This window comes from Pseudochaenichthys georgianus, chromosome 9 (assembly GCF_902827115.2).
Source record: "Pseudochaenichthys georgianus chromosome 9, fPseGeo1.2, whole genome shotgun sequence".
Classification (NCBI taxonomy): Eukaryota; Metazoa; Chordata; class Actinopteri; order Perciformes; family Channichthyidae; genus Pseudochaenichthys; species Pseudochaenichthys georgianus.
The window spans coordinates 4,441,889-4,469,336 of NC_047511.1; the positions used below are offsets into that span (position 1 = coordinate 4,441,889).

Here is a 27,448-nt window from a genome sequence, read left to right on the forward strand (position 1 = left end):
TACTTACGGCTTAACCCCGTAGTTACAGTATTAACTATGGCCAGTACTTACACAGCTTGGAACCGTAGTTACAGTAGTAATTATGGCCAGTACTTACGGCTTAGAACCTTAGTTACAATAGTAACTGTGGCCGGTGCCTAAAAGTGTCAGCCAACGGCTGCCCACTAGACAATATAATATTGGGAGGATGAAATCCTCCTTAATGGCCATACATGCAGAGCACACGGCACACACAGTGAAGATTGTTCTCTGCATATCGTCCTAGTGCTAGGAGTCTAGTACTAGGAGCAGTAAATACCACGATATAGCGCTACTGCAACCATACCATGCGTTTACCGGGAGCTGCAGCGAGAGCACTGCCCTCACCGGCTGAGATAAATAATGAAGCTTAACCGTACATGCAAGGTGTTAGCCAAGCGGCTGCTGCTAACAATCAAGCAACCAAGTCAGAACACAATGTTAAGACCAGATAATTAGCTTCTAAGAAAGAGAACAGCCCGCATAGAACCGTGTCTGGTTACAGTAGTAACCGCACATGCCGAGCACACAGCACCCGCCGTGAAGATGTTCTCTGCATATCATCCTAGTGCTAGGAGTCTAGTACTAGGAGCAGTAATACAACGAACTAGCGCTACTGCAATCAAACCCTATGCTACAGGGAGCGGGAGCACTGCCCTGAGTTAATAGTTAAGCTCAACAGCAAGGTGTTAGCCAAGCGGCTGCTGCTAACAAACAAGCGACCAAGTCAGAACACAAATGTTAAGACCAGATAATAGCTTCTAGAAAATAGAAAGTACTTACCTTACTTTCTGCATCTAAACGAAAAACGGGTTTAAAGTATGACACTCTTGGCTTTCCATACTAAATCGAATGAGGGACGCAGCCAAAGCTGGGACTCAAATGCTAATGATAGCTCGGGCACAACGCCACAAGCAGAACTTTCAAAAGAGCATAAGGGCAACTTTATGGGAGAGGAAGCGGAAACACTGTCGTCACCAGAAAGTCTAAGCCACAAACAATAAGATGGTAATCAGGACAACTTGGCTGGGAGCGGGTGTGGAAACACAGCCATCACTAGCAACAAGCTGACACAAACCTGTCTGTCGAGGCTCTGCACAGCCGGCGCAGCTCCTGGAGGACGCGTCTAACGACCCGTAGCTCCGACTGTCAGTCGCGAAGCTTCACACGGCCAGCTGTTTGCAGAGAAATCCCTCCGATCAAACGTTCAAGCCTGAACGCTGTAGGCTACGAAAACGTAGCCACGGTACCCTCGCGCAGCGAGAAGATGAAAAGGAACAGATCCTCTGACAATACCGGCTGATATAGCCGGTGTCACGTGGGTCACAGGTGACTTTGTTGTTATTGGTACTCGAGCTGCGCATGCGCGCGATGGACATATCCAGTGCTAAAGCACCGCCTCTGGCAGTCAGTAGGGACGAAATAGAACCATCATCGCAGGAAAACAAAAAAGACAATCATATTTTGTCGAGCAGATTGACTGTGACAAGGCAACTGGTAATTGTTTGAGCAACACATCCGAACCTTTGCAGGGAATGCCCACTGCGGGTGGCAGAACAGACCTGAATCCAGTAGTCTTCTCAGAATGACTAGAGATCTTCTCATAGTCCAAAACAGTTAACAGGCACAGCAGAATCCCGATATGGGCCATTTTCCAAGACCAGCACACAGTATCCGCGATGTTCCTGGAGCAAAATCAGCACAGCAGCAAAGGACAGGTGAAAACAGCAGCGTGGAAGCGCTCCGGTCCCTCCGTGGTATCCCCGAGGTGAAAGCAGGCCTCTGCAACAGCAGAACCACTCTGGCGAGTGCCAGATGCAGCGTAACCGGGAGAGGGTGCGGGAACACAGCCTTCACCAGCTACCTGCTTAACGGAACCAGGCAGTTTAGCGTCTACCAGGAGCGGGGGCGAGAACACTGCCTTCACTGGTTAAATTAAGACGAATGCCAGATGCAGCGTAACCGGGAGCGGGTGCGGGAACACAGCCTTCACCAGCTACCTGCTTAACAGAAAAACAAGGCAGTTTGGTGTCTACCAGGAGCGGGGGCGAGAACTGCCTTCACTGGTTGAGTTAGAGACGAATGCCAGATGCAGTGTAACCGGGAGCGGGTGCGGGAACACAGCCTTCACCAGCTACCTGCTTAACAGAAAAACAAGGCAGTTTGGCGTCTACCAGGAGCGGGGGTGAGAACTGCCTTCACTGGTTGAGTTAGAGACGAATGCCAGATGCAGTGTAACCGGGAGCGTGTGCGGGAACACAGCCTTCACCGGCTACCTGCTTAACGGAAAAACAAGGCAGTTTGGTGTCTACCAGGAGCGGGGGCGAGAACTGCCTTCACTGGTTGAGTTAGAGACGAATGCCAGATGCAGTGTAACCGGGAGCGGGTGCGGGAACACAGCCTTCACCAGCTACCTGCTTAACAGAAAAACAAGGCAGTTTGGTGTCTACCAGGAGCGGGGGCGAGAACTGCCTTCACTGGTTGAGTTAGAGACGAATGCCAGATGCAGTGTAACCGGGAGCGGGTGCGGGAACACAGCCTTCACCAGCTACCTGCTTAACAGAAAAACAAGGCAGTTTGGCGTCTACCAGGAGCGGGGGTGAGAACTGCCTTCACTGGTTGAGTTAGAGACGAATGCCAGATGCAGTGTAACCGGGAGCGTGTGCGGGAACACAGCCTTCACCGGCTACCTGCTTAACGGAGAAACAAGGCAGTTCCGCGTCTACCAGGAGCGGGGGCGAGAACACTGCCTTCACTGGTCGAGTTAGAGACGAATGCCAGATGCAGCGTAACCGGGAGCGGGTGCGGGAACACAGCCTTCACCAGCTACCTGCTTAACAGAAAAAACAAGACGGTTTGGCGTCTACCAGGAGCGGGGGCGAGAACACTGCCTTCACTGGTCGAGTTAGAGACGAATGCCAGATGCAGCGTAACCGGGAGCGGGTGCGGGAACACAGCCTTCACCAGCTACCTGCTTAACAGAAAAAACAAGGCAGTTTGGCGTCTACCAGGAGCGGGGCGAGAACTGCCTTCACTGGTTGAGTTAGAGACGAATGCCAGATGCAGTGTAACCGGGAGCGGGTGCGGGAACACAGCCTTCACCAGCTACCTGCTTAACAGAAAAACAAGGCAGTTTGGCGTCTAACAGATCCTCTGACAATACCGGCTGATATAGCCGGTGTCACGTGGGTCACAGGTGACTTTGTTGTTATTGGTACTCGAGCTGCGCATGCGTGCGATGGACATATCCAGTGCTAAAGCACCGCCTCTGGCGGTCAGTAGGGACGAAATAGAACGGCTCGTTCGCGGGCGAGAGCCGGCTCCCGTCGTTCACTATAGGAAACTCCCCTATAGGAAACGCCCCTATAGGATCCGCCTCCTTGCTGCGGTCTGCAGCCAGACTCTATTGACCTCAATCGCCCTCACCACAGACCTGTGGAGTTCAGGTGTAGCCCCGATGTCGCTCCTCAGTCTGACCGCCCACTGGATAGACTCCTGTTTTACTTTGCACAACGTGGTGCTACATGCAAGTGAGCTGCGTGGCTCTCACACTTCAATGCGTATCCGGAATGCTTTAGAAGAGATGCTCGCCAAGTGGGACATCGATAATGACAAGGTGCATGTTGTTATGAGGGACAACGCCGCCAACATGAAGAAGGTAAGCCTTCTTGTTATTGACCACTGATGTTTAGCTATTCAGGAAACAAAAGGTCCGTCTGCGTTTCCGCCGTCCGTCCGTCCGTCCGTAGGAAACACCCACGTCAGTAAAGTTCATGCTAATTCCGTCAACACCATCTTTTAATGAATGGTCATGGGGTAAACTTCCATTTGATGATTTGACATGATATACTGGATATATAATGTTCCCTATTCCCAATTATAATTACGTGTGCCCTGGATTTATTTAAAATGATGTCTCGATAACGTGTCTTTTAGACGGCAACCACGTCGGAAAAGTTAGCCTAGCTTGTTGTCAGCTAACTCACGTCAGCTTAGCCACTAGCACTAGTTGTTATTGCGATAGCAAAGAATTAAAACGAAACATTAATAATCCTGTTTTATGTCTTATCTATGACTACAGGCTTTCAATACGTTTGTTAGACTTGGAAGTAGCCTACCATTTTAATGACAAAACAGCTAGTTTTGAGAGGCTACCTATCAACAGGAAAAATATTCAGTGCAACTTTTGAGATGTTAAAATCTGAAAAGTCTCATCAGATCATAATGGTTTGGAGGTATCATGCAGATGGTGGACCATAGTGTATAAATTACTCACAAATGTTATGTAAATTTCCCGAGGTTTGTTAAGTTAAGGAAAGTCCAGAAATGTATGTAAGTCAATGAGAGGTAAAGATGTTACCTCTCATTGACTTGCATACACTGCTATCAGTTTTGCAACCAGCAGATGGCTGCGCTCTATTTGATACTATTGTGACATCGACTGCTTATTTTCCTCACTGACCAGTATCAATAGGCTATTGATAGTCATCTATCTATCTCTCGCCATCATCCTCTCTCCCAATCTCTCGACTGTAGGCATTTGCAGACATGGGGGTGCAGAGCCTGGGCTGTTTCGCACACACACTCCAACTCGTGGTCATCCAAGGCCTTCTCGCCCAGCGAAGCATCATCGATGCTGTCGCCAACGCACGGAAGCTTGTGGGTAATTTTAAGCATTCCCCAAAGGCCTACTCCATCCTCGAAGACATTCAGGTGGTTATCATTTTATTATTAGTAGTAGTAGTACTATGTTATCTTTTTAGTAATTGCACTTTCCCTCCTCCCTGTCATGTCATTGTATAGCAATCCATCATTAGGCTACACTAGTGTTGAAAGGATGTTAGCCAACAAATAATTAACCTAAATATAGAAGCATTTTGAGTGGCCTACTAGAAAAGCGATACACACAGCTGATTTATTTTAATTATTATCATTATTATTACTTTACAGAAAGACCTGCACATGCCAACACAACGACTCCAGCAGGACGTGTCAGTCAGATGGAACAGTACTCAGTACATGATGCTGGTAGGCTATATGGATGGACAACACACTCTCACTCCCTAAGCGTCCAATAGCGACGTTTGGTCAGTGTCCGTGGCGTCCAATTGTGACGCTCCTAGGCTCCTTCAGCGTCATAAAGGGACGCAAATAGCTTTCAACTGATTGCAATGTATTCCCATCAGCGTCGGGATTTGACGCTCATGGAAGCACGGCATTCGTTTATGCCGGCTGCCCTTAAAGGCAATGTGAGCATCCATTCCCATTGGATAACGGAGAATTTTACACCCGGAAGTAAGTACTCCTCTTACTGTCGATTGATTTTACAGTGATATCTGCACTACTCATCGACTAAAAAACACCAGATTATCCTTGTTAATTACACAACATTGATTGGTTTAAATTGTGTACAATGCTTTTGTATTTTTCCCCTTCGATTCGGAGAAACAAATATGTTTTCTGAGTAAAGGATGGCAGAAGACACTACACTACCCAGAATCCCCAGCTATCGTTTGGCCTACACCATGTGCTCTGTTTGACAAACCCCGTTTTTTTCACCATTCATTCCGATGGCTGGCGTCTATGTCACGTGATCTTCAAATGTCTCCCTGCAGAAAAAGAAAACATGGCCGAACTTCGTTTTATTCTAGGTGTAAAGTGCCTATTTTAAAGTTAGTTTGGCCATTAAAATGCGTTTTGATGTCATTTGATGCGAGAAATATGAGTTGTTATTTCAGATTATGTGTGCAGTGGATGTACATGATCTTTAGTTTGCTAGTTATTACGAAGATTACTTCAGGAAATCGCGACGTTTTCATTGTTACCAAGGTGGTTGCTAGGGACGCTGCTATCGATATTATGTCTGTTATGTTGTGTAACTGTTTAATGGTGTTATCTTTATTGCTACCCCCTTCCCCGTCAATGTATAGTGTTGGTCCACAGCCTAAACATATTAGTTTAACAAAATCCGCATCTAAAGATAGCCTACGTTATTTCCCCCTGTGCAATTCCAGTCTCACATCTCACAGCACATCGTCATTAACAAATACCGGAAACAGACCGAAATAATAATAATACCTTATTCCGAGTGTGCTTGCTTTTCTCTTTGAAAGTCATCACATAACGGCATTGTAAAACACGGTTCGGCTGCATTACATATTACATATCTGCCGTAGTTCTGTATTTATAGAGCCCTGATGAGAAGACAAACATGAGGAACTGAAAACGTGACGTGGATCATAAATATATCAGTCATTAAACAACATCTTACATTTCTTTTCACACAATGCGTCTCCTTGCAGTATCAACACTAATTCGGCTCACTTTTATATTTGATCCAATTGGTAGATAGGCTGTATTTACACCATAAAGGTGCACAGTTGATATAAAGGGACACCTGGTGGTTAAAGCATGTTATTGAATTTCAATATTTTTATTATTAGATATTAATACGATCCCTATAAAGTTACCACATTACCTTTAAGGGCAGCCGACATAAACGAATGCCGTGCTTCCATGAGCGTCAAATCCCGACGCAGATGGGAATACATTGCAATCAGTTGAAAGCTATTTGCGTCTCTTTATGAAGCTGAAGGAGCCTAGGAGCGTCACAATTGGACGCCACGGACACTGACCAAACGTCGCTATTGGACGCTTAGGGAGTGAGAGTGTGTTGGTCTAACAGATGTTAAATTCATTCCATGGAAGGAATGAATGCAAAGAATGAATAGATTTTATTTTTGTTTACATGTGAATCAGCCTAAATAAATACATTTAGATGTGAGGTATATAGTTCTACTTGTATTTTACACATGAATGTTAGACTAACATTTATTTACTTATTTTGCAGAGCCTTCTTCAGCAAAAGAGGCCGCTCAGTGTCTATGCAGCGGACCACGACCTTCCATGCATGCCCTCTGCCAACCAATGGGCGCTTATGGAGAAGGCAGTTGTGGTCTTGAGTCCATTTGAAGAGCTGACGAGGGCAGTGAGTGCTGCGACTGCAAGTGCCGCGGATGTGATCCCTGCAATAACTGTCCTCAAGCGTCATCTTTCCCGTGAAGAGAGCACAGATGCTGGAATCAAGACTATGAAGAGAACACTTCTTGAGGCTGTCACTGAGTGCTTCGACTACGCTGAGACTGAACCAATCTACTCCGTTGCTACATTGGTTGACCCAAGATACAAAGAAAGGCAAGTCCTGTTTGATTCCAAACTTCTTTTGCGATATATAATTGCTCAGGCCTAATCAATTCACCACTTGATTATTAATTATCAAATAACATCAAAATAAATGTTCCAAATGTTGTTCTATGACATTGACAACAATAACTTCGATATGCTAAGAGAACGACAAAATATGTTAGGAAACAAATAATCCTTTTTAACTAAATGAAATTCTATCCATTTTCAGATTCTTCACAAGTCCAGACCACCAGGAGCTTGCCAAGGAGGCTCTCATTAGAGAGGTGGAGATCATGGAGAGAAAGAGGAAGGCTGGCAGTGAGGTGTCTGCAGAAGAGCCACCAAGAAAGTCACCACGTCGAGGCGGTGTAGGCTGTGCAGCTGCAAACAGCAGCTTTGTCAGTCTATATGACGAGATCTTGGGAGGGGAATGTGGTGGAGTCGAGGCCTGTGAGTACGTCAGCAGTCGTCACTTAGGTGGAGGCCTACCTGGCTGAACAAACCATCCCAAGGTCAGAGAATCCTCTACACTACTGGCGGGCACATGCTACACAGCGACCCGCACTGGCTGATACAGCCATGAAGTTTCTTTGTGCACCTTGTACATCGGTGGACAGTGAGAGACTGTTTAGTGCAGTGTCAAATGTCCTTGATGAAAAAAGGAACCGGTTGACAGCCGATAAGGTGCAGGTGTTGGTTTTCATTAAAAAAAACCTGCACTACACTTTGAAGAAGTCAGTGCAGTAGATTAAGATGGAGGAAATAAGGAGCTCTATTACACTGTAAACATTTTTAAGTTTAGTGATTACATGTCTCTGAGATCCCTTAATTACCAATACTGTGAAAAATAATAAGTTCAGTTTACTTGAAAAAAAGGGTGGAAACTCGTTGTCTCAAATAAGTAACCAAAACTTTGTGTACGTTATGTTATGTTTACTTTATGTGTACAATTAATGCAAAGATTTTTAAGTTATGGTTACTTACTTCCAAGAAGTAAAGTTTAGTGAAGCTTACTTGTATTTACTGCTGTTAAATGAGTAACCTTTTGAAAGGGTACTTTATGTTGGATAGTAAAGTTTACCTGCAGAATATTCATACTATAGTTTCTAACTACTGGCAACTTGAACAACCAAAGTCCTATTTAACAGAATAAAGGGAAGTGAAAGATCAGATTTTTTTTATTATTATTGCAAAAAAAATGCTCTTATTTGTGATAGTGAGAGAATAAAAGCTATTGAGCACAGCTTGGGTGCCTGTCTATTTCTTAATGTATACGAAATTAAATGCTGTTTGCCAACACAAAAAGTGATATCGGAAATCGGTATCGGAAAACCGGTATTGGGAAATATCGGGATCGGAACCTATATGAAAATATCGGGATCGGAAGCTAAAAAATTAGATCGGGACATCCCTATTAAGCCCTCCTGCTGAAGTTTTAATTCTACATCGTAGGAGAACTTGGGCACATGAAAAACAGCAGGCCAAGATGAGTGTGTGCTCGTAGACTCAATTGACTGTACATCTGTATCCACATATCCGCTGGACAGGGACGAGGAGTCATTTAAAGCGTAAGAAATCTGGGGATTTAGGACTGCAACAGCAGACCTCTCATGGTCATTCAGAATAGCGGTGGGCCTTGACACATCACAGACTCTCAGGCCCCGGCCACACGAGGACGAAAACGGTCGTTTGCGTTACTGTTTAGTGTCATATAGACCGTTCGGCCACACGAGGACGACCGAATACGGCACTAAACGACTGCGGAAACGATAACGGGTCCCAAGGTGGATAGAACGGCATACGCAACGCTCTGGGGGGTCAAACGGCTCCGTGTGTACGCCCTATACGATCATTTTCTGATAATGATGAGGCAATAGCCCCGCCTCTCCCCACAGATGATATAAAAGGACTGTAGTTTTTAAAGATATTACTGATTTTCTTTGAATGTAAGAATGTAAATACTGAGTCTGAAATAGTATAGCAATATGCTGTAAAATTATGTGAAAGCATGAATAAAACGTGTCCTACACTAGTAATACAAAGTTATTATGGCTGTGTGTACCTTGTGTGCACCGCCTAGTGGTTAAAGCACGTTATTGAATTATTGTTTTTATGTGTTATAATATAACACATAAAAACAATAATGTACTCTTAATATTTTTTTCATCAAATATTATTTGAATAAAAATATTAAGAGTACATACTTTCATAGGGGGAAAGTAGAAGGTCTGTGATAGAAATATAGAATATAAAAAATCAAGAAGATACTATAAGTGATCTCTACAATAAAACAGTTTAGTGCAGGATGTATACAGATATTAATAGGAGGAGGTGCAAAACAGAAACACGAATTAACCTTTATTTAAACATTAAATAACAGATTAAGGTCTTCTTTTAAATAAGAAAACAACTTTGGGGGTATCTATCTACAGATAAATATTAAGCCTGACAAAGTACTTGACGTCTAATATATTGCTTTCCTGCAATGTTAACTATGTTGAAGCACTTATTTTAACTGATATTATACATATTAATTATACTCTTATGTATGTAGATAGAATAAGAAATGTGCAGAATATGACAGTTTAATGGTGGAGGTACACACATATTGATAGATGTCTTGTAATGCACTGTTGAGGAACCTGTGACCCAAGTTTTTCATTCATTGCATAACTACACCGTAGTTGTGTATATGATATGTCAATAAACCTTTAAAATCTTGAAAGGGATGTGCAAAATAGCCATAATATACAGTCTTTAATTAACTATTAGTAGAGAATAACGAGTAATGAATATACTTTATTACTCGTTTCCATTCATGTCAATTGCAGATACATGTTTAGTCTTCTCAAGCACAAGTATCAAATATCTCCTGATTGTTGGCACTTGACAATCACCTTCCCTGAATTTTACTCACGTGTAACTAAAGTCTGATTTAAGGGTTGTTTATATTTCACATAATTAATCAGAATCTGCAAAGTAACTCAAATAAATGCAATGGAGTAAAAATACCAGGTTAACCTCTGAATTGTCGTGGAGTAGAATTACAAAGTAACAATGAGCTGTCATGTGGGTATATATTAATGCTATATATTAATGCTGCGCATTATGGACACAAGCGATTTTCACCCATTTATTAATTATATGTTTTACATTTGATAACACCAATGTGTTTAATACTGGCAACTTCTAATTGTGGGAAAAAGGAAAACGTTCAGTAGAGACGTCCCATAGAACATTTTGCGAAACACAATAGCCAGCATGTGTAGTTCTGGGGGGGGCGTTCGATTCCAGTTTTGGATAGTCTGGCGTGGTTTCGTTCCATTTCACACAGCTGTTTGACGCTCTGCGTAACCTTACCGGGACTGTAGTCCTAAACGATAGCTGGGGATTGTGGGTAGTGTAGTGTCTTCGGCCATCCTAAACTCAGAAATGTTGACAATCGCAATGATGCTCGAAATGTCCCTTATAGGCCTACGTCTGTTTCCGGTTATTTTTATTTTGAAATTCAGTTCCTGACGGACACCAAAAAAGCCCGAGATTATGGAATTAAACCAATAAATAAAAGCAAGGATAATAGTGTGTTATTGGTGAGTAAATAACAGTGTGTTATTTTGAAAAGAATAACGAATTAGAAGGACATTTTTTTTTCAAAATACAGATTTCCGTATTCTGAGGCTATTTATTTTCTGAGCCCCATTTATTTTCCTCACAGACGGCAACACAAGTCCGAAATTATACGATTTAAAATAAAAGCAATAATTGTGGCTTGATATTGAGTAAGAACATGTTTTTGAACCACACAGCTTCCGGTCTTCCACGACCCGACCGGAGAAAAAGACGTGCTGCAGGCACGAAACACATTACCAGTAGAAATACATTGCTTTTAAAATCGTGCTGTGCAACACGAAAAAAGGGGCAAATCGTGTTGGTGAACACGAATCAATAGATTAAAAATCGTGTTGGTGAACACGAAATGCCGTGAGACTGGGTTGTGTTATTAGCATCTGGTGCTAGCTGCTCTAACGGAAGAAGATGTTTCTACAATGATGTGGAGGGAGAGTCCTCTCCAGTCAGACTGAGAGGCTGATACTACAGCTCAGTGAGGTAAAGGAGGTAAAGGAGTGTTTAGATAGTTCACTTTAGTCTAAGTTCAAACAGTTTGGTCACAATTGATGTAAACACATATTTCCAAGGCACTCCTTTATAATTATTAGGATAAACAGGTGTGAAATCATTCCAATGTATACTATAGGACAGTAACCAAACACATCCTATAAAACTGGAGATAAAAAAAAAAAAATGCATAAATAAATGTTAAGGTAAAATAAGATATGAATGAACAACACAAATAAAATAAGTTACATTCATTTCTTATTGGCTATGGTAGGTTATTGGTTATGTTCACATACTTATTTGATTACATCCACTTGTCTAAGATGACAACAGAGACTTTCGACCCAAACCCAGCTGTTGACTTGGATGCAAGCAGCTAATCGCAGACTCAACCAGAGAGGAAGAAGTAGGCCTACATCATCAGCTAGCATGTCTGACAGAGAGGAAGACAGTGAGGAGAGCAGTCAGGAGGGTAGTGATGACAGCTTGTAGGATTACTGGTTGTGCTAATGTTGTCTTGTGTTCACCATGTGTGTTCTGTGTTCACCTCCGCATGTGTGTTCTGTGTTCACCTCTGCATGTGTGTTCTGTGTTCACCTCTGCATGTGTGTTCTGTGTTCACCTCTGCATGTGTGTTCTGTGTCGTTTGTCTGGCAAATAAAGTCAAGACCCCCTCAAAAGTTACAGTTTATTTTAAAGATGAGCACCAAGCAACATCTCCAGGTGCTCCTTTGAGAACCAGGGCAAAAAAGTTATGTGCACCCCTGGATATGTTCTTCTTTTTCAGTGGGAAATGAGTCATAAAACAATATAACTGAACAAGTGAACTTCCCATAACAAACAATACTGGTGGATACTGGATCATTTAATGTATATTTATTTTATATATCATTCTGATAATTCCCCCCAGTCATCGTGGTCTTTTGCCAAGAGCTTCTTCCAGTACAAGTTACTTTGAGCACTTGGCAGCCATTCCTCATCCCCCACCAGATGGATGATCTTGATGGTTAGCAACATCTCTCTCAGGTCCTCTGCAGAAACAGAAAAGGACATTTAAAACCATGCGTTACATATCAAGTCCCCTTTTAAAATAAATGTACAATTCATTTTAATGAGGCTGGTTAATACAGTGCTGAGTGAAACTCCAGGTGGGAGATGTATGAGGCGGCTGATTCATTATTGACATAGAAAAAGCTACGCTTCAGCGGCTGCCTGCCTGCCCTCTTTACTTATAGGAGTGGCTGTGAATGAAATGTGACAGGTGGATGTATGTGGAAGTGAGGCTGTTAGGGTTAGGCAGCAGACAGGAACAACAGACCTGGGGTCAGCACCTCCCCGGAAGAAGCAGCGCTGCGTTGTTGAACATCCGGAGATGAGTGTCCTTCAGTATAATAAGATAATGACTTGCCTCTGAACGTCACCTGAAGCACAGTGGAAGGAGTTCATCACAGATATATTTGAACACTATTGAAGCGTCAGATTATGAATGATGACTTATTAATGAGAGTGTCAAAGTCTGCTGGGTTGGATATGTGAAACCTGAGGGCAGATCCAATGTCTTTCAGCAGCAGCAGCAGCAGCAGCAGCAGCCATTAAACAGGCCTCTTTCATTTTCTCAATGAGATGGAGGATACAGAGGACTGTGTGTGTGTGTGTGTGTGTGTGTGTGTGTGTGTGTGTGTGTGTGTGTGTGTGTGTGTGTGTGTGTGTGTGTGTGTGTGTGTGTGTGTGTGTGTGTGTGTGTGTGTGTGTGCGCGTGCAGCTCTACAGCAAACAGTACTCAATAATTTACAGCCTGATGCTGTGTCTGTCTCCAGACCCCTACTGGCAGGAACCAGCAGACAAGTGAACCTTGTTCCACACAAACAGCTTAATCACCATGGATTCACTGTAACAAATGGAAATAGAAGCTACATGAAATAAAAAGGCAGATTTTAATATCATGACATGCATGTCATATGATACTGTGCTGTCATATGTTTTATTGATGCAACCTGTTTACGGTATTTTTGTTATTACTGGTTTCCATGATTAAATAAGTCATTTTATAATTAATTTCAATCAGTGATTTATCAAGTGTGTCAGTTACAAAAGCCCATATTTTCTTTGAAGGCAAATATTCAAATCATGCATATATGTATAATGTTTTAAATGAGTCATGCAACATTTAGATTAAAACAATTATTCTCTCGGCCACTCGCAGCTCCAAGCCTCCCCAAGACGTTCATTTATTTAAAAGTTCCAATATATTTGTTTTGCCTTCACAGAGGGACTTATATACACAGATACAAATGATATAGACAATAATACAAAAAGAAAAAATGTAGGGAATCCCTTTCCCATGCCCATATAGGATCTTCAACATAATCATACATTTTGCCCCAAAACCCATTCTTTGCATTGTATGCCACAAAAATGGCCATTCTAGCCTGTCAAAAGCTTTTTCAGCATCAACTGATAATACGGCGCAAGGCGATGTTATGTCTGCTGCAAAATGAATAACATGATATTATCTGATGAGAATCGGTTTTTCATAAAGCCTGTTTGGTCATAATGAACTAATGTTGGAAGGACTTTCTCCACTCGTCGAGCTGTTACTTTGGCATAGAGTTTGATTTCTGAATTTATAAGTGATATTGGTCTAAAACTTTGGGTCTTTCCCCTTTTTGTGTATGAGAGAAATTATAGCTGTCTTGATATCCTTTTGGAAATGTCTTTCTTTGAAGAATCATTCAACAAGTCCTCCAACTCATACGACCAAATGTGTCGTTTGTTCAAGCGCTTAATACGTCCTATAATTACGTTTTAAAGTCTTCGCCCTCGAGTGCTCCCGTTGAATGCAAACGTTACAGATGGTCGTTTATCCACAAATAACCCTCTCTGTAAAATCCTAAATTGTAGGATAGTTTGGCCATTAAAACGCTTTTTGATTAGATTTCTAGCGAGAAGTGTATATTGTACTTTTAGAATCCACGTCCAGTCGATATGTAGGATATATAGTTTGATAGATATTACGAAGATGATTTGAGGTTTCGTCAGGAGAACGTGTCTATGCGGCAGCCTCCATGTAAAGTTACGGGTTGAAAACAGTCTGGTCTCGACGTTTTCATAATAAAACCAATGATCGAATGATTTAACAGTGCAACAGTACTCATCCACTAAACAACATCAGTTTATCCTTGTTAATTATACGACATGAATTGGTTTACTCTTCTCATCCACTTCCAATTTAGATATACTGCACACTTTTTTCACATTTAATCTATAATATCCTTATTGTATTTCCTTTTTTTGTAGATACAGTTTTTGATTTCTAAGAGTTTTTATAATATTTTGTTTTATAATAATTACATTTTTGATCTTAACTTATTCAGAGGATCAGAGGGTGTGTGCCAATTACAGAGGCATCACACTACTCAGCCTCCCCGGGAAAGTTTACTCCAAGGTGCTCGAAAGGAGGGTCAGGCCGATTGTCGAACCTCAGATTGAGGAGGAACAATGCGGATTCCGTCCTGGTCGTGGAACGACGGATCAGCTTTTTACTCTCGCAAGGATCCTGGAGGGGGCCTGGGAGTACGCTTATCCGGTCTACATGTGTTTTGTAGACTTGGAGAAGGCGTATGACCGAGTTCCCAGGGAGTTACTGTGGGAGGTGCTGCGGGAGTATGGGGTGAGGGGGTCTCTACTCAGGGCCATCCAATCTCTGTACTCCCAAAGCGAGAGCTGTGTCCGGGTCCTCGGCAGGAAGTCGGACCCATTTCCGGTGAGGGTCGGCCTCCGCCAGGGCTGCGCTTTGTCACCAATCCTGTTTGTAATATACATGGATCGGATTTCGAGGCGTAGTCGTGGGGGGGGGGGTCTGCAGTTCGGTGGACTAAGGATTGCACCACTGCTTTTTGCAGATGATGTGGTTCTGATGGCTTCATCGGTCTGCGACCTTCAGCACGGGAGCGGTACTGCAGTCGCTTTACCGCACCGTGTGACGGAAAGGGAGCTGAGCCAGAAGGCAAAGCTCTCTGTCTACCGGGCCATTTTCATTCCTACCCTCACCTATGGTCATGAAGGATGGGTCATGACCGAAAGAACGAGATCGCGGATACAAGCGGCCGAGATGGGTTTCCTCCGCCGGGTGGCTGGTGTCTCCCTTAGGGATAAGGTGAGAAGTTCGGTCATCAGGGAGGGACTCGGAGTTGAGCCGCTCCTCCTTCGCGTCGAAAGGAGCCAGTTGAGGTGGTTCGGGCACCTAGTTAGGATACCACCTGGGCGCCTCCCTAGGGAGGTGTTTCAGGCACGTCCAGCTGGGAAGAGACCAAGGGGTAGACCTAGGACCAGGTGGAGGGATTATATCTCTTCGCTGGCCTGGGAGCGCCTTGGGACCCCCCAGTCAGAGCCAGGGAAAAGAAAGTTTGGGGCTCTCTGCTGGAACTGCTACCCCCGCGACCCGACCACGGATAAGCGGGAGAAGATGGATGGATGGATGGATCTTAACTTATTTGACTGTGTTCATGCATGCACCGTTATATACCAAAGCAAATGCCTTGTGTGTGTTCTTGGCAATGCAGCTGATTCTGTTTGGGGGAACATGACAGGATTCAGCCAATATCACAGCACCTTTTTATGAGGGTGGGACTAGATCGTCACAGCTGGATTCATACTCAAGATTAATATCTACAGCAAAATGATAAAGAGGACCTGGTTTCTATGGTTTCTATTATGCCTTTTGCTGAGAACAAAGCAAATGGAAAATAATTTAAGGGTTTAACAAAGACAAAGTGGTTAGGATGTATAATAAATAATATGATTGTAATGACCCTTGTTACCTCTGTTGCATGTCATTCCCAATTGACCTGCTTTTGTCTAAAGGCAAAACACCCCTAAAGTAAAGGGGGAATTGGTGTGTCCATGTTGTTTCAGGCAGGCTTGAGTAGTAACAAGATTATGTAATCAGGATACAAAAAAAGGTAACTGTATTCGATTACAATTACATTAAAAAAATTGATATTACTAGCAGGATTGCAATATATTTTGAAACAAATATCGATATATTATAGATGTGATTAATTCATTTTATTTATGGTTTATATTTAGGCTACTTTAATTAGTCTTTATTTTAAGTATATCTATTTTTTAATGCAGTAAGTAAACAAATAATTTATTAAACAAAAATACAGTCAATGCTTTAATTAGCATTTGTAAATTATTAATGTTACTACATTTTTCAAAGGAACTATCTTGTTTTTTCTTTTCTAAGGTTAATTGTTTTATACACTGAAGTAAAAAACATCTTATTGTTATTTATTTTCTCTTGTTTATTATTTGCGTTGCATTTGATATTGAGATAATCCAAAATTAACAGAAAGTAATCAGGTTACTTTTATATTTTGATACTCAGATTAGGTTACTGATTACAGTTTTTGACATGTGACTAGTTATAGTAATGGAATACAAGTAACCCTTCTAACCCTGGTTATAGGTATAGCCAGGAAGGCCAGACCCTGTAATAGATCAACGAGTTCCATGGCTCCTCAGATGCTAAAACACTGCACAGCTGTAAAGAATCAAATGAGAAGGAATTTTTTACTTTTCCATCAGGACCCCCCTGTTGTTTTCTCTTAGGAATGAATGAAGGGCACGACAGTCTAAAACACGATAGATGGGAGTATTTCCTTTTTCAGCAGCCATTCTCCTGCTCTGAGTGCAGTGAGGGCAAGAAGGCAGTCTGGTGTCTAACCTGGTCCCAGGCGTGCGGTGAGTTGACAGGGATGTTGTTACTTTGAATGAACTCCAGCCAGCGTTCTGGAGTCAGGTGCAGCTTGCCCTTGCTGTCCTTTATGGAGCCGTCATCCAGCAGGAGAGCAACGTGCCAGTGACCCTGCAGAGGAAACACACACAGAATCAGACATCCTTTATCTGTCCCGCAACGGAGACATTTACATGATTACAATAGCAGATAAAGGAAGAAAGAAAAGAAAAACAGGCTTAGTATGCACATAACTATGTTATTAATAACACAATATGTAAAAAACTATAACAAAATAGCAGATATGTACACCATGGTAATAAACGTGAAATTGCAGGAGGGTATATTGCACAGTTTTATATTTTCAGACAGTTTTATTGCACATCAGGGGTATTCCAGTCTATGTGTGTGGGGGGTCTACCAGGTGCTGGTGAACAGGGGGGAACCTTGTGCTGTGGCCTTGTGGGATGATGGTAGGAATCTCATTTGTTGCATTTTTATATCAAATTGCAGCAACTTAATGTCAAGGGTCCTAATCGTAAGTCAATTGTACAATGGCAGCCATTCATTGTTATTAGTCGCCACAATCAAACATGTCATGCAATCAAACATTTCCCAAAGTGACATCATTTGAGGGGGCAGTAGCCTAGGCTGCAGCCACACGAGGACCAAAACGGCTGTTTGCGTTACTGTTTAGTGTCATATAGACCAAAACACTCGCGGACCACCTAACTCCACAAATATCCAAAAACACATTGTTTTTTACAAATCGCCTGAAAATGGTACAAACAAGTGGCCACATGTGTGATGAAGGTGTTTATCTGGGCTATATCATGCAATCGAAAGTGAAACTTAAGCTCACTCCATTGCGGAGATATTCCCGCGAGAGTGCGGAAAACTTAAATGTATTTATTTATTTCAAATGTGAAATTTTACCAATATACTCACGGACCACTAGGGGGCATTCACGGACCACCAGTGGTCCGCGGACCACACTTTGAGAAGCACTGATATAGACCATTCGGCCACACGAGGACGACCGAATACGGCACTAAACGACTGAGGAAACGATAACGGGTCCCAAGGTGGATAGAACGGCATACGCAACTCTCTGGGGGGTCAAACGGCTCCGTGTGTGCGCCCTATCCGAACATTTTCAGATCACTGATAGTGATTGCGCAATAGCCCCGCCTCTCTCCACCTCTTCTGCTCACCTCCGCTTACCCCGCGCCATTGCTGAAGTGTTTCGCCACCAACAACAACAACAATGGCGGATCGCAGAGTTGCTATCGTGCTCCGGACGCTATTGACCATGCTACAGTTGTTTGTGCAACATCTACAGCAATAATGATGAGGCAATAGCCCCGCCTCTCCCCACCTCTGCTGCTCACCCCCGCGTCAAAGTAAACTGCACCCTGAATTCCGATTATTTATCCTTCTCTCGATATGGACCTAAACGCGAGTGAAGTCTAATCTGACAGGACGGAGACACGCAGCTCTGCTCACCTGCAGCTCCTCCCGCTGCAGCAAAACACACACTTCAAGTCAGATCATCACCCTTGGCTATTTTAATTACCTCTCAAACTCCCTAAGCTAGTTATAAATATGTTTATTTTTACTGTCGGCCGGGTCACTCATTACTGGATCAGCTGCTGCATGAGACAGACACTGGCGCTGTCCGAAGAGAGGGAGGAAAAAGAGAGGCTCTGTGTATTTTATTATTATATTATATAGAGTCGTTATTCATTTGTTTTAAAGCTCAATAAATAACAAAGAAGACCTTTGACCGGCACTTTTATCATTTTGTCCGGAAGATTTCAACTTGAATACACGCTGACTGGCGAAAAACTCTGCCCGGTTCCCTCGGCCCCCACCGCGGAGAATAAACAGAAGGGCAACCATGACAACCATGCTTCTTCGCTGCTTTTGTGGAGGAAGTTACAGTGCCCCGTACAGGCTCCTGCATATGTACTGCAGCTTCTCCAGCGGTTGGAGCTAAACGGAGCGGTCTCGTGTGGACAGACCGGGACAGACACTATCCGGATAACTATTGCGTGTGGACGGAAGCTTGTTTGCGATTGCATTAATCCAATGCATTTAGCCGTTTTCGTCCTCGTGTGGCCGCAGCCTTAGTCTGTAGGGACCTGGCTTAGGAACGGAAAAATACAGGTAGGTGGAGAGTTGCCCGTTCAAGTCTAGGTCCTATGCATGTATGTATTTCTTGTGTGTGTGTGTGTGTGTGTGTGTATACAATAACAGAGTGGAAAACTGCATTTCCCCTTCTCATCTTATCTCATTACCTTTCATGTCATTAGGAATGATATTGGTTTTATTTATTCAGGTTGTTGGAAAATAAGTGTGTCAGGCGCAGAGGTGGGAGGAGTACTCAGATATGGGCGAAGCCTGCGAGCTAGTTCAGGCAGTCGACTGGAGCACCAAGGATACATTAACACGTGACGCGCCTCGTCCCTCTGACAACCAACCAAACACATCCTCCAAGACCTGCCGCTCTATTTAAGCTGCCAGGTCGGCTGCCTCTGCCTCGCTATGCTGCTGCTGCCACTGTGTTCATGTTGCTGCTGCTCTCCTTACTTAAAGTACCAAAAGTAAAAGTAGTCGTTGTGCAGATTGGTCCATTTCAGAATAATATATATGATATGTTTTATAATGATTGATCATGAAAGTGTTCTCAAAGCTGGTGAAGGTGCAGCTAGTCTGAAGTACTTTGTAGACTGCAGGGTAGCTGGTGGATTTACTCCAGGTGGAACTAAAGTCTGATTCAACACTTGGTTAGATTTCACATCATTCATCCACATCTGTGAAGTAACTAAAAGTACTAAATAAATGAAGAGTAGTAAAAGTACACTTTTTACCTCTGAATTGTACTGGAGTAGAACAAAACATTTAAAGACTGAAGTAAAGTACAAGTATCTCAAAATTGTACTTGTACAGTACTTGAGTAAATGTGCCTTACACAACTGGTCAGGTGACAACTGTAGAGAGAACATGGTTAATAAATAGTTTGATGAGAAGAGCATTGCCTAACCTTCAACACCAGCTCTATAGCACTTCCGGAGGGAATGACCCCCCTCTGAATGAGGTCAGAGAGTTGTGGTCCGTCTGGTTGTGTAGGGTTCCCGGCATTGTTTAAGGGTGCTGATCCGAACAGAGTGGGCTGTGTAACGGGTCTGTGTGCTTCTCCAGCTTCAGGATCAGGAGTGGAGAAGTGATGTAGCTGCTGTGTCTCTCCTGCACTGCTTTGATCATTGGAAAGTCTGGCCTTCGCGGTTAGATACACCTCCTCCATAAGCATTTGCTTCTGGAGGAGCTCCACCAACGTCCTCTGACACAAAGACAGGGAGACAAGGCGACTCTTCAGCAAGCGGTGCCGGAGGGGGTCGGACACCATCCTGCAGAGAATCAAACAGTACTGCTGGTCATTTCAAGGGTTGAGCTGGCTAACTTGTGTACACCTGTGTTTTCTTTGTATCACTTCCATCTGGTTTTGGCTTTTCCTGCCTTTATTAGATACAGCTTGAGATAGACAGGAAATGGAAAGAGGGGATGACATGCAGCAAAGGCCACTATGATAAAGACTCAGCCTTTCTACATGGGAACCTACCAGAAACCTTTTGTTTGGACTCAGCCAGTCCTCAGATCACAGTAAAGCATTTGAGAGTGAAATTGGTTGCTAAAGTAAAGTTACAAAATATGAATTCCTAAACTATTGATCCTCAAATACCATTTTAACTCATTGTCGTTTTCTTTGATCAAAAGTCCAGCAACCAATTAAAAAAAATCAATCAAGATATTTTAATTAACTTTATAGAAATTTCTTTTGCAGGCCAAATAAATGCAGGTAAGGTGAAGAGGAAACTTTATACTGTATGTGTGGATATATTTCATAGAATTCGTAGAAAGTATGTTTGTTTACCTTAAGGTGATATGATAGGCAGATTAAAAGACATCAGAATTATATAGAAGAAAATGGTTTCCAATGTGTTTTATTTGTGAGACTGTTCTTTAGGCATGCCTCCAATGGGGCCTGCGAGCTAGTTCAGGCAGTCAACTCGAGCACTAATGATGCATTCATACATAACGCCCCTTGCCACTTTACAACCAACCAAACAGAGTCTCCTTAATATACCGCTCTATTTAACCTGCCAGATCTCTCTTTATGCATTGCTTGCTGCTAATGCTGCAGCTACTTCCACGTTGCTACTGCTTGTGTGCTCTGTGTCTATCCGGCTGATAAAGTTGATTTACTTGAGAGAATAATTACTCCTTTGAGAAGACATTTTAAAGAAATGCCATTTAAAGACCTTATTTCTATTTATAAATATGTACAGCATGCACTATAAGTATGTTGTGTCACTTTGCCATGTTCTGGAAATGAAAGCATTGTGTACACAATATTTTAGCTGCTGGCTTGCAATGCTCCACTTAAATCCTCGATGTAAGAAGTTCCTGAACTGACCGTAATTTCTGTTCAAGGTTATCCTTCTCCAACTGCTGTTGGTTAAGCACCTCATTCAGCCCATCCTGGAGCTGTATCAGAGCAGCATGATATCTGCCTAAAAAAAGCACAAGTCAATATTCTGCCTTCTTCCATTTGAAACCAAGCTGACAATAATTTGCGTATCCTATCATTTGCATTAGTATTGCTTGTTAGTTGTACTCCTAACATTACGGTGGCGTGTAAATGGTTTTTGTGACCAGTTACTTCACTGGCTGCTCTACCTGCATCCTCCAGATCAATCAGAGGCCAAGACGAAACATCTGTCTGTTTCCTGCCCGTCTCCTCCAAAAACACTCTTGTGGCCATTGTATGACTCAGCTAAAAGAAGATCATTAGTGAGAAACACACATCAAAGCGAAAAAAAACAGTTAAACTTTCAAAACAACAATTCTGCATGTCCCTGAAGGAGGAAAGGCAAATAATTGGTGCCATAAATGGTAAAAAATACCTTTTTTGTCTATGTACATTGAATCCAGCATCAGTTTACACAGAAGCACATTTGAGTATAAAGGTAATGGAAGTGTAAAAAGCTCTCACATTATCCGTGGCGGTGTCTTTCTTCTTCGGCTGAATGTCACCAGGCTCTCTGACTCCGTCTCCGTCACCCAAGTCTCCGGGTCGTACACTTAATGCTTTACTGCTGCTGGCAGAGATGCTGTTGTGGCACGGAGCCTCAGAAGACATTTCACCTGAAAGAAACCTCAGCTTTAAACCACAACTGAAATAAATCACAAGTCTTAAGGCTTTGTTAACTTGTACCATGCAATAAATTGAATTTGAACATTATTCGCAGAAAAAAAATCAATTTGTGGGAATTTTGTTATATTTTGTAGTTAGTGCGAACAACTTTAAGTATAGTAAACATAGTTAAAACAGTTTGGACTTGCTTTAAAATGTGCTCACTGATCAGAATTAAGGGCACACTGCAGTGAAATCAGCTTTAACTTCAACTGTATAGAATAGAAAACAAGTTTGCTGGTTGCAACTTGATACTTTATAAACTCTGCAAGTTATCCTAATAATACACTAGAAAATTAGTGTCAGTACATATTACTGACACTAATTGTTTCGTTTTGTGCAAGCCTTAAATCTCAGGATTTCTGAACAGCTTACATTAACATACATTATTGTTGTCATGTAGATGGGGGGCACATTTGACACTTCAAAAGATTCCAGCTAAAGAGATCCACAAATAAGCCTGTCACAATCATTCATTTTCTTGGACGATACATATTCCCGGAAATTATTGTGATAAACGATAATATTGTCGGCACCGTTGTAATACCATTTCAGACCACTGACATAATGATAATATATAATAATAATTTAAGTACCGTAATTTTCGGACTATAAACCGTGCCTTTTTTCGACCCTGCGGCTTATATAACGGTGCGGCTAATCTATGGATTTTTACAGCTAACGGCCACTAGGGGACCTCCTAAATCTATGGATTTTACAGGTAAAATTAACCACCTTTAACTCTATCAGGGTTCATACACTTTTTCACCAATGATTTTCAATGACTTTTCCATGACTTCTCAATGACCTTTACCTCATTTTCCATGACCAAAAATTCCCACTGAAAATGGTTTATTTGAAAATGGAACAGGAAAATAACATCTGCATATGAAACATGTTGTGCCTATCTAAAACAAATCAAATAGTAGGCTTACTAGCTTCTACACGCTAAAGCAACTGTAGTCAGGGAGGCAAAGTCATCAGGTATGAAAAAGGTGGCAAGGACCCGACCCCTGACCCCCTGAAAGCAGCAGTGTCAATAATAACAGAAATAATAGAAATATATAAAAGCATTTATTTTAATTGTGTAGCAGTCAGTTTATAATTCTGGCAGCACTGTTGAGCATTTTGAAAATGTATTGTCATGCCTCTGTTCAAGGCTTAGTCTTTCTATCTTTATAGCCACTGGTGTAAAGTAACTAAGTTCATAAACTCAACAAGTACTATACGTGGGTACAATTTTGAGATACTTGTACTTTATTTAAGTATTTCAATGTTTTGCTACTTTGTACTTCTACTCCTCTACAGTTCAGAGGTACATAGTGTACTTCTACTCCTCTACAGTTCAGAGGTACATGGTGTACTTCTACTCCTCTACAGTTCAGAGGTACATGGTGTACTTCTACTCCTCTACAGTTCAGAGGTACATGGTGTACTTCTACTCCTCTACAGTTCAGAGGTACATGGTGTACTTCTACTCCTCTACAGTTCAGAGGTACATGGTGTACTTCTACTCCTCTACAGTTCAGAGGTACATGGTGTACTTCTACTCCTCTACAGTTCAGAGGTACATGGTGTACTTCTACTCCACTACAGTTCAGAGGTACATGGTGTACTTCTACTCCACTACAGTTCAGAGGTACATGGTGTACTTTTCCTCCACTACATGTATTTAATACCTTTAGTTACTGATTTAATCAAGTGTTAAATCAGACTTTAGTTCCACCTGGAGTAAATCCACAAGCTACCCTGCAGTCTACAAAGTACTTCAGACTAGCTGCACCTTCACCAGCTTTGAGAACACTTTCATGATCAATCATTATAAAACATATCATATATATTATTTTGAAATGGACCAATCTGCACAACGACTACTTTTACTGTCGCTACTTTCACTATATTTTGATGATAATACTTTTGTACTTTTACTTGAGTAACATTTTGAATGCAGGACTTTTACTGTAACAGAGTATTCCTACACTCTGGTACTTCTACTTTTACTCAAGTACAAGATCTGAGTACTTCTACTTTTACTACAAGATCAGAGTACTTCTACTTTTACCCAAGTACAAGATCTGAGTACTTCTACTTTTACTCAAGTACAATACCTGGGTACTTCTACTTTTATTCAAGTACAAGATCTGAGTACTATACTTTTATTAAGTACAATATCTGAGTACTTCCACTTCTACTAAAGTACAAGATCTGAGTACTTCTACTAAAGTACAAGATCTGAGTACTTCTACTCGAGTACAAGATCTGAGTACTTCTACTTTTACTTATCTGAGTACTTCTACTTTAGCTCAAGTACAAGATCTGAGTACTTCTACTTTTACTCAAGTACAAGACCTGAGTACTTCTACTTTTACTCAAGTACAAGATCTGAGTACTTCTACTTTTACTCAAGTACAAGATCTGAGTACTATACTTTTATTAAGTACAAGATCTGAGTACTTCCACTTCTACTAAAGTACAAGATCTGAGTACTTCTACTCGAGTACAAGATCTGAGTACTTCTACTTTTACTCAAGTACAAGACCTGAGTACTTCTACTTTTACTCAAGTAAAAGACCTGAGTACTTCTACTTTTACTCAAGTACAAGATCTGAGTACTTCTACTTTTAAGAACAACATCTGAGTACTTCTACTTTTACTCTAGCACAATAACTATACTTATACCACCTCCGTTTATAGCCTATGAAAAAAAACTATTAGAAAACGAAGGCTAAAGCTAACGTTAGCAGATAGTGACAATGTATGCTAGCTAGCTAGCTCAACGATTCCTTAATGATATTTTGACAGAAAAACATTTCAGTTCACATCACGCTCTGCCGCTCTGCTCTGAACACCTGAACGGCCCGTTCTAACAGCTGTTCACCAGCGGTGCAGTCTGTGCCACAGTGACTCCGCACAGTTAACGAACGCACCGTAGATAATGTAGCTGACCCTCATACCGGAGCAGCAGGAAGATTCGAGCACACAGCTCGCGCTTCATATATTAAAAAATAACACCATGCGCGTCATGATGGCACATAACAGCTCGCGACCGCAGATTATTTTGGCGATGAGAGAAAATGTAAATTATATTTGACGCAACTTTAGTTACATTTCCATGACGTTTCCAAAACTTTGGGAAAAACATCGTTTTCCATAACTTTTCCAGGGCCTGGAATTTGCATTTTGAATTTCCATGACTTTTCCAGGTTTTCAATGACCGTACGAACCCTTTCTATGGGCTCTATGACCGGTCCGCGCCCGCCACCTTTAAGCGGCGGGCTCCAGCAGGAAAAGCTGGAGGCCGGAAAAGAGTGAGACAGGTAGCGCGCAAAAGTAAAAGTGGAACCGAGAGTGGTACGAGAGACAGAACGAGAGCAAGACAGACAGACATTACGAGAGCGAGACAGTTTGTGCAAATGAAGTTTTCATGCACAAACCCTTCGTTCAGTGGGAGGCGTGGATGACTAGCGGCGATAAATCATTCACCAAAACTGGTCGCATGCGAAAAGCAACTTTTGCTCAAGTTTGCGAGTGGATCCTGACAGCGTGGAGGAGTGTCAAAACATCCACGATCACCAACGGGTTCCGAAAGGCTGGACTGCTTACATATGGTAATTAAACATTAAACACCTGCGGCTTATAGTCCAGTGCGGCTTATATATGTACACATCATTCAATTTAGCTGCTGCGGCTTATATTCAGGTGCGCCTTATAGTCCGAAAATTACGGTACATCCTTTTTTATTGAACATTCAACATTACAAATGAAATGTGAAATAATATTTAAATATATAAATTATATATAATAAATAAAACAAATAAATTAAATTGTAAAAAATGTATTAAATAATCATACACAACCAAAACAATAAATTAAATAGACTCAGGCTGGAAAACAGAGCTCTCTCCAAAACACGCAATTGCATTTGTGAAAATGCAGTAGTAAAACTTATTTTTTTTCCCAGCTGGGAACACGGAATGGGTAGGTTGTGTTTCAGGTGCAGTTTAAGGTTGGTCGTATTGCTAGCTTTTGTTGCTACCTTTTTTAAACAAAATGCGACACACCGCCCGGCTCATTCAGTCCATAGGTTCGCCTCGTTGATTTGGCTTAAATCCAAAATATTCCCACACCTGAGATGTGGAATTAGGTTTTGCAACCAATTCCATTTAACTTCAAATTCCCCTCGAGTAAGTCACAAGTTGTCTCCGGCTTGTCTCTATATTATTCATTTGGCTGCGACACACTGTTGCACGCGGAGTGTCCTGACCTGGCTGTGTGTGAGCCCTGCCCCTCACAGAGTGCCAGGCCGGTAGAGTGGTCTCTGCCAGCCTGGCACGCTGTGTCTGCCGGCCACTCTACCGGCAGCCACAGCGCGCCTGGCCGGTAGAGTGGCCGGCAGACACAGTGTGCCTGGCTAAAATGCTCGTCACATCCTTATGTAAACAAACACGCATGTAAACGGCAATTTATCGAGCTCAGAAAAGTTATCGAGTTCCTTTTTTAGTTATCGCGATTCGCGACAGGCCTATCCACAAATTGAAAGAATGATATTATCATGACTAGTCAGTAAAAATGGTAAAAACACACAAAGTTACTGTGTGTTTTGTTGCCCAACAATGGGCATCACATTTGCTCCACAGAGAGTTGTGAAGTACACAGTGCAAGATAGGGCTGTCCCGAATATAATTTTTCGGGCTCCGGATATTCGGTAGTAATCAGCAGCGAATATTCGAATATTCGGTGCGGAGAGATTTGTATTTTTTTTTAATACATCTTTTTTTTCACATTTTTTTTTTTTTCCAAAAGGTTTCATAACACGCTCTGAATCCGAGACACCTGACAACACGCTGTTAAGCAGAAGCGCAGAAAAAGCATACTATTACGATTTATATGTATTTATTGTCTCAGTACTCGCAAACATTAAAACTAAATGTGTCCTCTGCGTTTAACCCAGCGCAGCACCCGGGGACCAAATCTGGTTCCACATTCCGTCTATAACATTTTACAACCTGAAGAGTCAAACAAAGATACAAAACACATATTTCTGTTATAACAACAATACTTTTAATAACATAGCCGTATAACAGTAGGCCTAACAGTGTCATACTTGTTACCAATACAGTAAACTATTTAAA

At 42.1% G+C, this 27,448-nt stretch overlaps 1 protein-coding gene across 4 annotated transcripts in view; it reads right to left on the minus strand.

Annotated features, from left to right (window-relative positions):
• Positions 1-12,113: 12,113 nt before the first annotated feature.
• LOC117453001 (uncharacterized) overlaps positions 12,114-27,448 on the minus strand; it is a 44,927-nt gene continuing 29,592 nt past the window's right edge. For all 4 annotated transcript variants that reach the window (XM_034091831.1, XM_034091830.1, XM_034091829.1 and 1 more), the window contains 7 exons: positions 22,116-22,267; positions 21,800-21,896; positions 21,537-21,633; positions 20,106-20,469; positions 17,051-17,191; positions 12,638-12,740; positions 12,114-12,350 (listed from right to left, as the gene is read on the minus strand). In XM_034091831.1, the coding sequence (XP_033947722.1) occupies positions 12,208-12,350; positions 12,638-12,740; positions 17,051-17,191; positions 20,106-20,469; positions 21,537-21,633; positions 21,800-21,896; positions 22,116-22,267 (1,097 nt within the window). In that variant the 3' untranslated portion in view covers positions 12,114-12,207. The remainder of the gene's footprint in view (positions 12,351-12,637; positions 12,741-17,050; positions 17,192-20,105; positions 20,470-21,536; positions 21,634-21,799; positions 21,897-22,115; positions 22,268-27,448) is intronic.